The sequence below is a fragment of the Bos indicus genome, chromosome 17 (assembly GCF_029378745.1).
Source record: "Bos indicus isolate NIAB-ARS_2022 breed Sahiwal x Tharparkar chromosome 17, NIAB-ARS_B.indTharparkar_mat_pri_1.0, whole genome shotgun sequence".
Taxonomy (NCBI): domain Eukaryota; kingdom Metazoa; phylum Chordata; class Mammalia; order Artiodactyla; family Bovidae; genus Bos; species Bos indicus.
In genome coordinates, this window is record NC_091776.1 from 45,241,444 (window position 1) to 45,253,664 (window position 12,221).

A 12,221-nucleotide genomic window follows, 5' to 3' on the forward strand; every position below is an offset into this window, starting at 1 on the left:
TGCTAAGGGAGAGGTTCAACAATGTGCCCCTTCCTTCTGCCCTCGGTCTTCCCACCCGGGTCTCATGCTCCTTCCCTGAGTGTGGAACATGCCAGGGATGGATGGATCCAGAGGAAAGCTATGTGCTGCAGGGGGCCAGGTGGACACACAGAAGGAACCCATGTTCTCTGGCGCTGGGGACTGCTGTGCATGGCCCAACAGTCACCCTGTTCTCTTCTTGTCTGTGCAGCTCTCTTGGCCACTGAGCCCCATCCTGCCAAGAGCGTCCCATCCACTCCAGCCTCCACCCACTAGCCGGCCCCTGATGTGCACTGACCAACCCACGTTTCTCACAGCTCAGGGTGGAGGCAGAGCCAGGCCTGTTGCTAACACAGCACATAACTGTCTCTCTCCATGAAAGACCCACAGAAAAGACTGAGGAAAAAAGTCAAAGAAGTATCTTAAGTGGGAATTCCCTGGTGTTCTGTGCTTAGGCCTCTGCAGGGGCCCAGGTTCAATCCCTGGTTGCGGAACTAAGAATCCCACATGCCCAGCGCCACAGCTCAAAAATGAATAGAAGTGACTAAGCCAAGTTTGTACATATTTAATAAGAAAATCGCTTCTTTAAAAAAATAAGTCTTTACATGCTCAGGTGTGTGTAGTCAACGTGTTGAGCTGAAAAAAGATTTGCAGCAGGTTCTCCCTGTGAGAAAACTCAGAAACACGCAGGTCTCAAGACCCTGAGGTGAAGAGGGCATGTGGGGGCTCTCCCATCTGGCGAAGGCACACAGCCAACAGCAGGCTGGCAGGTCCCGGCATGTGTCGTGGGCCACTTCCAAGACGCTCCCAGGGCCTCAGTCACTGTCCCCGACCCCGTCACTGCCTTCCAGGGAGCTGGGGGCCTGCAGAGCAACAGCACACAGGAGACAGCCGTGAAGAACCATGTCGTCCAGGGGCAGGCACTTCCTCCCGGGGTGGAGGTTGGGCTGCCCTGACCTGCCTGAGGCAGAGCTCACTCTGACTCTGTGTCTCTTAACTAGTTCAAGAACCTGTCTTAAGACTGGGAAAGCCAGGGGCTGGGAACAAGAAGGGAGGTCTTCACTGGGCTCCTTCAAACGCCCAGAGGCCACCACTGCAGAACCCTGGGAACATAAAACTGGGCCACTGTAAAGCTGGACAAGTACAAGCCCCTCAGCAGTATGTACAGATGGCAAATGGCCGGAGGCCTCTATTCACAGAATCAAGCAGAGGGCAAGCCTGGCCCCAGGTCATATCCGTACATGTGCTCGACTTGGCCTCATGGTGCTTGGGAAAACTGATAATCAACCATCAAAGGGTAGAAGCGCAACCCAAAGTATATAAATAAAAGGTAGAATATTTCACATAAAATCCTGGAATGCCAGTTTCTCTGGAAAAAAAACATAAGCTCTGACACACTTGACACAAAGAGTTGACTCATTGGAAAAGACTCTGATGCTGGGAGGGATTGGGGGCAGGAGGAGAAGGGGACGACAGAGGATGAGATGGCTGGATGGCATCACCAACTCGATGGACAGGAGTTTCAGTGAACTCCGGGAGTTGGTGATGGACAGGAAAGCCTGGTGTGCTGCGATTCATGGGTTCACAAAGAGTCGGACATGACTGAGTGACTGAACTGAACTGATACCACTTGGCTCCACTTCCACTGGCTGAACTGACCGCACCTGCCCCTTCGGGTGGAGCAAGAGCTCTCCTGTTGGCCACAGTCTCCACCAAGCCCTACTGCCTCCTGACAATGGATGCTACTTACCATCCGACCTGCACACCTGCTTTCTTTACACCTGGCCCACCTTGCTTACTTCCCTTCCCTGGATGCACCTGAGTTTACAAGCCCAGCTGTGGAGGAAAGACAGTGTCTTTCTGGATATCTAGAACATGGGAAGAAATCTCCCAGAGCTCCAGGTGGGAATCTCACCCTCTGACTGCCTGCTGGACCACCACAAGAGAACATGGGCTTTGGGGACCTCCCTCACTGCAGGGTAAAGAATTGAGAACTAAAGTTAAAATGTTAACTCTTAGCTCCAGCACCTTGAATCATGGATATTCTCCTTCTAACATAAGGTTGGTAGTTACATAACAGATGAGTCACACTTTGAGCCAGGGCCCTGGGAGGTACTTGACAGCAAGCCTGGCTCCCTTGCTCGCTGAGCAAAGTGGCCTGATTGGGAGATGGGCCAAAATGCAGGGTCTGCATCAGCCTGCATTCCCCCACAGATGGAAGGCAGCACCGTGGGCCTGGATAGGAACACCGCCCTAGGTGAGGAGAACGCCTCCGGGCTGCTCAGTGTCCTGGGTCCAAGCGATCCCACATTCTGGAGTCAGACACATGCATACTGACCAAGTGCATGAGCCAGAGAAGGACATCCTAGTGACACCTCCATCTCACACTTGGGAAGATGGGCCACTGAGTGTGCCCCTCAGCCGGGGTCACCAAGCACAGAGCAGGTGAACCAGCCACCAGAACCTCTGCCCTGGCCTTGGCTCCTGCCGCTGCTGTTACCCTGGAGGAGTGACGCAGCTCTTGGCACCTAGGCTTGCTCATCTATAGAATGGGCACACTCAATGACAGGTGTGGACAAGCGCCTGGCTGAGCTCCTGGGAAGGCCGGCACCAGCCCCCACGGTCCCCGTGGTCCCCAGCCCCCAGCCCCACCTTGGTGCCTAGGCCAGCGGCAGCATGGGCAGTGGCGCTGAAGTCGTGCATAGGCAGGGTGCTCAGCCACTGGGCCATGGACCTCTCCTGGCGCTCAGTGCTAATGATCGTGGGGTAGATGTGCTGCTCCTTGAAGGCTGTGACCTCTGCCTCCTCCCGTGCCCAGTCCAGCGGCTCGTGTAGCCCGTCATGGCCGAAGCGCTGGTTGTACTTCTCGAAGTGCACTCGCTCCAGGACCAGCCCCAGCCCTGGAGCCTTGGGCACGTCCACCTTGGCCTCCCCCCAGCAGCGCTCCAGCACACTCTCAGGCGCGTAGCCCTTGACGATGGCCACCACTAGCCCCACCATCTTCCTGATCTGGTGCGTCATGAAGCTCTGGCCCTTGACCTTGATCACAGCGAACTCCATGCCCTCACGCACGAAGGGCTCCTCACAGAACATGTCGAGGATGTAGCGTCGGGCGCTGGGCTCGTGGGGCCCCTTCTGGGAGGTGAAGTTGTGGAAGTTGTGGGTGCCTTTGTAGCAGGCCAGGAGCCGGTTCACACGCCCCAGCGTCTCCGCGCTCAGTCGGTACGTCTCGTCCTGCGAGTCGTGGTCCTTGTGGGCGAAGGCAAACGTGGGCAGCATGTAGACGTAGGTCCTGGCGTCGCACTTGTTCTTGGAGTTGAAGCCGCCCGTGACCCTCTTCAGTCCTGGGGGCAGAGGAAGCAACGAGAACAAACTGATGACACCATGACCAGCTCTGAGTGCTGGCACCTCACCTCCCAAACCCAGATGAACCCGAGGGGGACCTGGCTCCACGTGCTAAACCCTCAGTCCACCAGACACTCCGTCTCAGAACCAAACCAACCAGTACAGCCAACTCTCAGGCATCTGTCAGAACCCAGAGTCGGCCAAAGTGCTGGGCATCCTGCTCTCGTCTCTAGGATCCCAGGGGGACCTGGCACAGTTGCCATGGAGACCAAAGCACCAGCCGGTGACCCTGACTTGGAACCCGTGGGTCAGAAGCCATTCTGCAGGTGAGGCCGGGGGCAGCAGTGTGATCAACAGCAAAAGCAGCTTAAAAAGCCCAGCAATAGGAAAGCCATCAGTGGCTCCTGAACATCTGCAGGATGAAATGAGAGGCAGGCCTGCAGGGCAGGTGTCACGTCACCTGGACCGGGGGCCTCATGGCTGAGGGCTCACTGTACTGGCAGGAGCTCCAAAAATATTTAACCGTTAAGTGGAAAAAAAAAAAAAGTAAAATGGGGCTTCCCTGGTGGTACAGTGGATAAAAATCCATCTGCCAGTGCAGGGGACATGGGTTCGATCCCTGGTCTGGAAAGATCCCACATGTTTCGGGACAACTAAGCTCGTGCACCACAACTACTGAGTCTGCGCACCTAGAGCCTGTGCCCTCAACGAAAGAATCCACCGCAATGAGAAGCCCGTGCACTGCAATTAAGAGCATAGTCCCCACCTGCCGCAACTAGCAAGAGCCCTCGCAGCAATGAAGACCCAGAGCGACAACACAACAAAAAAAGAAAATATAAAGAAAGAAAAGCAAAATGGAGAACTACAGGAAGGGGGATTCTTTTTGTGATAGGAATACACATATAGAGATTATGTCCATATTTGTACAGAAAATTTCTACAAGCATGGCGAGAACTGTTGGTGGGGATGGCTTCTGGGAGCTGGGGACCAGAAGTCCCCCGTGGCCTGGATGCTCCCTGCTGCATGGCTGTCCTCACGCTGAAGGCACAACCAAGTTGCAAGGAGTCAGCCTCACAAGGAGCCTGGCTTAAAGGCCAACTTTGGCTTCATATTTCAAGGGGTGATTCGATGCCTCCCCACCCCGACAGCCCTCCACAGCAGCCAGCGCCTCCAGGCTGCCCCTGCCTCTCCGCTCACCACTGCCAGTTCAAGGCTGCACCTTCCCTGTGCTCGCCACCATCTGTTTCTGCTGTTATGTTTGACTTGGGGTAATCTTATTTTTGTTTTTTGTCTTGCTTTAAGAATTCATCTTGGTCGACACTGAGCATCACAAATATGCTTTAGCATGTAATTTCCGTTGTGTGGAACATAATCTCCAAGAGGCTGGGGGAGGCTGGCAGTCGACCAGACAGCTGGGCTGTTAATGGTTGTGTTGTGTCACGTTATAGAAGCAGTATAAACAGCTGCGATTGTGCATAGGGTTTGGTATTGTTTTAGCAAAACTGGGGAACAACCCATGACGAATATTAGAATATTCCCTGGGGAAATGACTGTTAAGAAGCGTCAAATGGGACTTAGGAGGAGGTTTTCAAGAGGGATTACCCTACCAGGGAGAGAAAGACCACAGTGTAATAAAAACAAAACTATATTATACTAAAAGTAAATTCAGGCTTCCCTGGAAACTCAATGGTAAAGAATCCGCCTGCCAATGCAGGAGATGCAGGTTTGATCCCTGGATCAGGAAGATCCCCTGGAGAAGGAAATGGTAACCCACTCCAGTATTCTTACCCAGGAAATACCATGGACAGATCAGCCTGGTGGGCTACAGTCCACGACTTCTGTGGCCCTCTGGCCCTCTGCAGAAAAAAGTTTGCCAACTCTTGCTTTAAATTTAAACCCCAAAGCAATCACTTAAAAAAAAAAAAAAACTATAGCAAGTCATAGCATTAACTAACCAAACTGCTCCTTTCTCCAGGGGATATTCCTAATCCAGGTATCAAACTCAGGTCTCCCACATTGCAGGCAGATTCTTAAGCTGAGCCACCAGGGAAGCCCAAAGTGATAATTAAAAGCAATTATAAGAAACATCAATTAATCCAAAAGGAGGGAGAAACAGAGGAGGGGAACAAAGTAACAGATGGGACAGAGAGAAACAGGAAGCAAGAAGATCTTCACCCAGCCATCCCAGCACACATTATGATAATTATTAACACCAATGGCACATATACGCCACCTAAAAGGCAGAGTCAGACTTGATTAAAAAAAAAGAAAAGGACCTAGAAATCCCATTATCAGGCCTATTACAAAAGGGAATAATTGCCCCTGTTTTAATTTGATCAAATCCAGATTTTCATACCCAAGCATTTGGTTAAAACAAGGCACATGTAGTGCCAAAGTGCTGCACCGATGGCCTGAGTCTGTCTGTCTGGCTGTGTCCCTTCCTGAAGGAGACTCGAGTCCTGAATCCTTTTCTATAACTGACGTACAGCCACTGCAACCAACCGCTAAGGACCTGCTCTATTGTCTTATCTCCACAATAGAGAAACTCAGCGAGAGAAGGAATTGCATGTCCCTTCTCTCTTGGGACCGGCCACCACCTGGTGCACAGCCCCAGGGACACATGGCTTACCCAGAATCCGAATGTGAGACGGAAGGTGGCTGTTGATCTTTTCTAAAATGTCATCAATCAGCCACACCTTCAGGGACACGACCTGGCCGGCCGCAGACACGCCCTGCAAAGGAAGCAGACGTGGGAGGGCCAGCTGGGCCTTGCACTTGGAGCACGACGCTCGGCACGCTGGTCTCTTCAGCAGAAGGACCACGCACACGCTGCGTCTTTCCACGGAGGAATTCTGCTTCTAGAAATGCATCTGAAGGGAATAATCAGAGACGAGAACAGTGCTCTGTATACCAAGGGAGCGAATGCTGTGCCACTCATAAAACATTACAAGTGAACTTTGAAGCTCAACAAAACATAAAGCTAGGGAACAAATCTATGACATCCTGCAGATAGGAGATAAAGTCCCACCTTGGATGTGATTCTCCAGGACTTAGGAAAAAAAGAAAATGCAAGTTAGATGACAGAACTCCAGGGCAGAGCAAGGAAGAGGTCACTATCTGAGTTGCAACAGCAGGAATCCTTTGGGGATGGGGCGCTGGTTACACAACTGATCGAGCTCTGTGCTCAGGATGAATGCAGTAACCATTTGTATATTATACCTCTGTGGCCACATGGTCCTGCTTGTATCATGAGCCTGAGATGGTTGGCCCTAAGGCAGATGTCGTGGCCACTGCGCCACCCGCAGGAGCAGCCAAAGAGAAAGCACAGGCAGAGAGGACACCAGGGCCTGCGGCCCCAAGCACCTAGGTCCAGCCACACCTGGGCCGGAAATGCCCCGGCTTCTTGGTCGCACGAGGCAAAAAATTTCTTTCCACTTAGACTCGCTTGATCTGTGCATCTGTCATTTGTGACCAAGAGAACCTTGAGAGATAGAGACACTAAGAGGGAAAGTGGGACAAGGACAAACAGAAAGCACAAACAGGCGGCTTCGGTGCTGCTCGCACCTGCCGGGGACTTGGGGACAGCACCTACCTTGTCCGTCCGAGCGCAGCGCTGGAAAGACATCTTCCGCATGTCCTCCCCGTGATTCTCAGGAATACAGCCCGAGCGGACCAGGGCCGACACCAGGTCATCTTCGATGGTCTTGAATTTCGAGGACCCAACATTCCTCTGAGGAAAAGAGAAGAAAAATTGTTTTTTACTCAGTCACGACCCACAAAAAGGGGCCCTGGGCTGGGGCCGGTCCAGGGAGGGACGTGTGTGGTTTGCCCGCACCTGGCAAGTGGGGACCACACCTGTGGACGTGGAGAGACCCTGCAGCTCGTCCCCCGACCTATGAGAAGTAGGAAAGCCACCTGTGGGTCCCCACAGTCCTAGAAATTTCCAACCCTGGGCAGCCAACATTGGCCTCACCTGAGACAACATTTCCCCCTACCTAGTCAGATATTAAAAGACGCTTGCTCCTTGGAAAAAAAGCTATGATAAATCTAGACAGCGTATTAAAAAGCAGAGGTATCACTTTGCCAACAAAGGTCCAAAAGCTATGGCTTTTCCAGTAGTCAGGTACGGATATGATAGCTGGACCATAAGAAGGCTAAGCTCCAAAGAACTGATGCTTTTGAACTGTGATGCTGGAGAAGACTGTTTTTTCAACTTTATAATTTCCTATGGGTTTAGTTTGTGAATAAAAAAGAAAAATGAACAAAGCGTTCACAGTAATTATCAAGGCAAAGTCAACTCTAACACGGTTTCTCTGTAACGTCGTGAGCGTGTCAGCAACACCACCAGGCCAGCACGCAGTTGATGACATCACCCCTGCAGCTGCTACTGTCGCCAGAAGTTCTCAAGTTGCAGGGTCAGTGCCTGGGGCCCCAGCTCCTCACCAGCTGCAGCTCTCTCTTCTGGAGCTGAGCAGGGGGGGCAAGTGGTAGGACCCCAGGAGACCCCAGTCTGCACTCCACACACCCGCTGGGCTCGTGGGTCCAGGGCTGCCCCCTGGGGTCAAGGGCGTGCGCAATACTGCTGTGGTGGGGAGGGGGCAACCCCACCAGGGCTGGGTGGAGAAGACTCTTGAGAGTCCCTTGGACAGCAAGAAGATCAAACCAGTCAACCTAAAGGAAATCAGTCCTGAATATTCTTTGGAAACTGAAGCTCCAACACTTTGGCTACCTGATGCAAAGAGCCAGCTCACTGGAAAAGACCCTGATGCTGGGAAAGATTGAGGGCAGGAGGAGAAGGGGACGACAGAGGATGAGATGGTTGGATAGCATCCCCCCAACTCAGTGGATGTGAGCAAATTCCAGGAGATAGTGAAGGACAGGGGAGCCTGGTGTGCTGCAGTCCATGGGTCACAAAGAGTCAGACACGACTGAATAACAAGTCAGAGACCAGCACCCTCCTGCTGAAGACCCATCTGTCTGCAGCACCTGGCCAAAGAGGGACTCCTCTCCCTCATCACCCTGGGAATCCCCTCCCCCAGCACCCCAGGGTCCCCCCGCCCCTCAGGTCCTGAGCATGCCCTCCTGCATCACTACAGGGAGGCAGGCCCCTCGCTAAAGAAGGAAGCCACCCCAGGGTACTACCAGCATCTAGTGGGTGCGGATGGGAATGTGAGTGGGTGAGGGATGCGGTGTAACCCCAGCCCAGTCCTGCAGGATCCCGTGACATTGATGAGATCACCAACCTGACATTCTCCAAGAAAACCTTTGACAAGGAAGGGACACAGTCCTACACGCACTTCACCAAGGCTCATCACAGTGGGAAGATTCTTCCCAAAGTTCACCTTACAGTCTCCACGGCACCATAAGCCAGTCACTCAGCAAGAAGCTGTAAATGCTCCTCCAGCGATGGGCATGGGTATTAGGAAACAGGGGTAACAACCCTTCCACACATCCCGACGTGCCCTATCACCATGTGAGCTACCGTCACTCCCCACCCTTCATTCATTCCCCTGATGACGAAACTGAGGCCAACTGGGTATGAGGAGACATGGGCAAAATTCTCAAGTCGGTGATAAGGCAACAACACATGTGATCAAAGTCACCCTCAAAAAAGCATTTAAATAACCACAAAGAGCAGCGGAGGTGGTCAGCCTGTTCCACTAAGTGGGACTGAAGCACTGTTTTCACCCACTGTCACAATCTACCAGTGGTCATCAAACTGGGTTCATGGGTGCCACCTTATAAAGAAAATAATGAAATAGGAAATGAAGTAGCTCATTACTACTGTTATTCACAGTGAAGGCTACCACAGCGCTTGGTAAGGTTGGGCATCGTTTTCTTAAACTTCTGCTTCAGTTAGATACTTTACACAGCAGTGAATTACTCCCTGGGAGCCAAGCTTAAAGAAGTTTACAGAACAAGAAACCAAAGTGTAAGAGCCACAGAGCTGACCACAAGGAACAAGAAGAAAACCCACGTGCATCTGTCAGGACACCCAGACCCTTCTGCCTTCCAGGAAAGGACTGCCTGGTGGGGCCGGGCAGGGAATTCTCATGCGCCCATGCACCTGCAAACTGTCACCTTCACGACTCTGACAAAGAGAAACAGCAGCCTCTTCTGAGCATCCCTGGCACTGTCCCAATCCTAGCGAGCAGCATCATTCAGCCTAATAATGACTCTTCATGCCAGGACTGTGATCTTAAAGAAGAGGAAGCGAGAGAGCTCCAGTCACTTGCCTGAGGCCACAGTGCTTGGTCATCAGCAGGCCTAGGACCTTAATCACCTTAGGAGGCTCGTGAACACCCCCTACAAGCATCCAAGCAATGTACAGATGACACAGGTCTCAAGCTGCTTCCATTTGAATCTTACTTGATGGGAACCACCCAATAGAACAGGTGAAGAATGAGACCTCCCTTTCTGCCATCTCCTGAGATGGCTCACAGGGCAACTGTCACTCTTGAGGTCCCCGCCCCAAGCACATGGTGGCCTTGAGAGGTCAGAGCTGTCCAGGCCCCTCGGGGCACCCGCACCTGCATGCCGTGGTAGCCCTTCCCAGAATAAGCCATGAGCAGCACGATCTTCCGCTTGGGCAGCTTCCTCTGCTGCTCCCCATCCTCGCTGCTCTTGAGCTTCTTGGCCTGCTGCTCTGTTTCCTCCCAGATCCTGGTGGGGCCCTGCCAGCCACTCCGGGCCTTCTTGTCCTGCTCCTGTTTGGCTCCCACGGGGATGGGGGCCTCCCCGTTCCCAGCCATTGGGTGCAAACTGAAAAGACACGGTGCGGGGTAGGGTGCGGGGCGGTGAGCAACAAAGAAGGAAACAGTGAAAGAGTGCCGGTGGCAGCATGGGCCGGTAAACACCCTGGACTGACCACCGCGGCGTCCAAACCCCAGCTGGGCGCTAACTGGAGATCTTGCCCAACCACTAACTTGGCCTCGTTTCACTGTCCGAAAAACGGAGCAGTGACAGCACTTAACGCGACCAGGGCTTGGTGCTCGCCGGGCATGCAGTCGGGTTCAGTGGGGGTCAGCGTGCTACCCCAGGGTCACAGACAAGTGCACCGTCATTACCAGAGGAGGCGCGGTCCCAGGTGCGGGGTCCACGGTCCGCAGGCTCTCCTCAGGGCCCAGGCCGCCGCCCGCAGGCCGGGGAGCCCCATGCAGTGCCGGGAGTGGCGGGGGTGAGGGGGCACGCGCCCGACCCCTGACCTCACCCGGGACGCACCCTCCCAGGCCCTTTAGATCCCTGACCTCCCCGGGGCCCCTACACACCAGCCCGCCCCTCCCGAACTCCCCGCGCCCCCGCCACAACCCGCCACGCTCCAGCCCCGCCCCTTCTGAACTCTAACCTTCCTGGGACCCTCTCCCGCTCCAGCCCCGCCCGCGGATAACCTCAGACGTCCCTGACCCCCAGGCTGACCTCTGACCTCCCTAGTCCCTCCTGCTACCCCTTCGTCCTCTCGCCCCACCCAGCTGGCTCTCCCTCGGGAGTCGGGGAGACCCCGGCCACCCACGCCGGGACCAGCGGGGCGCGCCCTGACCCGGCCCCACTCACGGAGCCGCGGACTGAGCGCGAACCTGACCACGTGGGCGAAGGCGGAAGTAGAGAGCACTGCCGGACGGCGGCCGGACGTGGACAAAAGTCCTTCTGGGCGAGGCGGGCCGAGGTGGCTTGGGGCGGACCTTGGTGTCGGGGGCGGGACTGGGCGGTATTGGGCGGTATTGGGCGTGGTTTAGGGGCGGGACCTGGTGCCGGGAGCCGGGTTCCCGGCCGCCGCCGCAGCCGCCGCAGACTCCCGGCCGGTTCGCGGCACTGTGAATGCACCATTTTAGAGAGAACGAATCATCCTCGCAGCAAACGCTCCCAGGCCCTGCTCCGTGTTACATGTGTCAGTTCATTCAGTCCTTTCACCCACCCTAGGGAGCAAGCACCATAGGATCTCCTCGTTACTGAAGAGGAACCCGAGGGACAAAGAGGCTGAGCCCCTTGCCTGAAGTTTCACAGCAGCAAGCCCTGGCATGTGGAATGAGAGCCTGTCTTTCAACAGCGTGCAGACCAGCGCCTTCCCACAAACCTGTCCTAAAAATGCACTTGCCATGTGCCACGTGCTGTTCTAGTGGCTCGGATGCATGTTAGCTTATTCAAACCTCATGAAACATTGAGCAAAGTTTTCTTGTCCCCGTTTTACACCCAGAGGCCCCGAAATGCCAGGGAGAGAGTGAGTCATGCTGAGGCTCCAGGGAGTGATGACCTCCCGGGAACTGGTGGAAGACAGTTGGGAAACTCATCCATGCGTGGGGTTTGGAAGACTATGGGTGGGTGGAATGAGCAACAGAACCCACAGAAGGTGGAAGGAAGTGCTGCTGAAGGCAGGGTACTCATATCTCCCTGAGTGGGTCATTTGGTCAGCAGCTATGTACTGAGCACCTGCTAGGTTCCCGGTGCCTCCAGAGGCTGGAATAGATGAGGAGCAGAACCCCTGTCCACAGAAAGCTTCCATTCCTGGGGGGACAGGTCATAACAAACCAACAGTCAGAGAGTGTGATCAAGTAGTAAATGCTGAGTGAAGAATGACTCAGAAGTACTGACGCATGCTACAGTCAGGGGTACCCGAGAATATGGTCAGCGGGAGAAGCCACTCCGGGCCTTCTTATCCTGCTCCTGCTTGGTCCCCATGGACATGGGGGCCTCCACATGCAAAAGGCCACATCATGCGTGGCTCCACGTGCGGTTGATCCTTTAACAATGCAGGGTTGAGTGTGCAGCTCCACTTATATAGGGTTTGTGTCACTAAATCCCAACTGCAGTACAACTCAGTCTGCCAGTGGTTGAATCCACGGATGTGTAACCATGGATACAGA

The 12,221-nt window shown here is 54.1% G+C and overlaps 1 protein-coding gene across 3 annotated transcripts; it reads right to left on the reverse strand.

The window, feature by feature from the left end:
• Positions 1–568: 568 nt before the first annotated feature.
• On the reverse strand, positions 569–11,036 carry PUS1 (pseudouridine synthase 1). 3 transcript variants are annotated; one of them, XM_019977937.2, is made up of 6 exons: positions 10,915–11,036; positions 9,894–10,125; positions 6,956–7,093; positions 5,993–6,095; positions 2,671–3,362; positions 569–881 (listed from the first exon to the last, which is right to left on the reverse strand). In XM_019977937.2, exons 2-6 carry the CDS (start codon positions 10,113–10,115, stop codon positions 834–836), a joined length of 1,203 nt encoding a protein of 400 aa, XP_019833496.1. In that variant the 5' UTR covers positions 10,116–10,125; positions 10,915–11,036; the 3' UTR covers positions 569–833. The 3 variants fall into 3 exon arrangements, with proteins under 3 accessions (XP_019833496.1, XP_019833495.1, XP_019833493.1); XM_019977936.2 differs by having other exon boundaries at positions 10,780–10,955; XM_019977934.2 differs by lacking the exon at positions 10,915–11,036 and adding an exon at positions 10,431–10,633.
• Positions 11,037–12,221: the final 1,185 nt, after the last annotated feature.

What these genes read in the sequence shown, in the direction of transcription:
- PUS1 (XM_019977934.2), bottom strand. Translation starts at nt 10,519, where the DNA reads ATGGGGCTCCCCGGCCTGCGGGCGGCGGCCTGGGCCCTGAGGAGAGCC. An exon ending in AGGGCTACCACGGCATGCAG is followed by an intron (nt 7,094 to 9,893) that starts GTGCGGGTGCCC and finishes TCTTTTCCTCAG; the next exon opens with AGGAATGTTGGGTCCTCGAA. An exon ending in GCTGCGCTCGGACGGACAAG is followed by an intron (nt 6,096 to 6,955) that starts GTAGGTGCTGTC and finishes CTTCCTTTGCAG; the next exon opens with GGCGTGTCTGCGGCCGGCCA.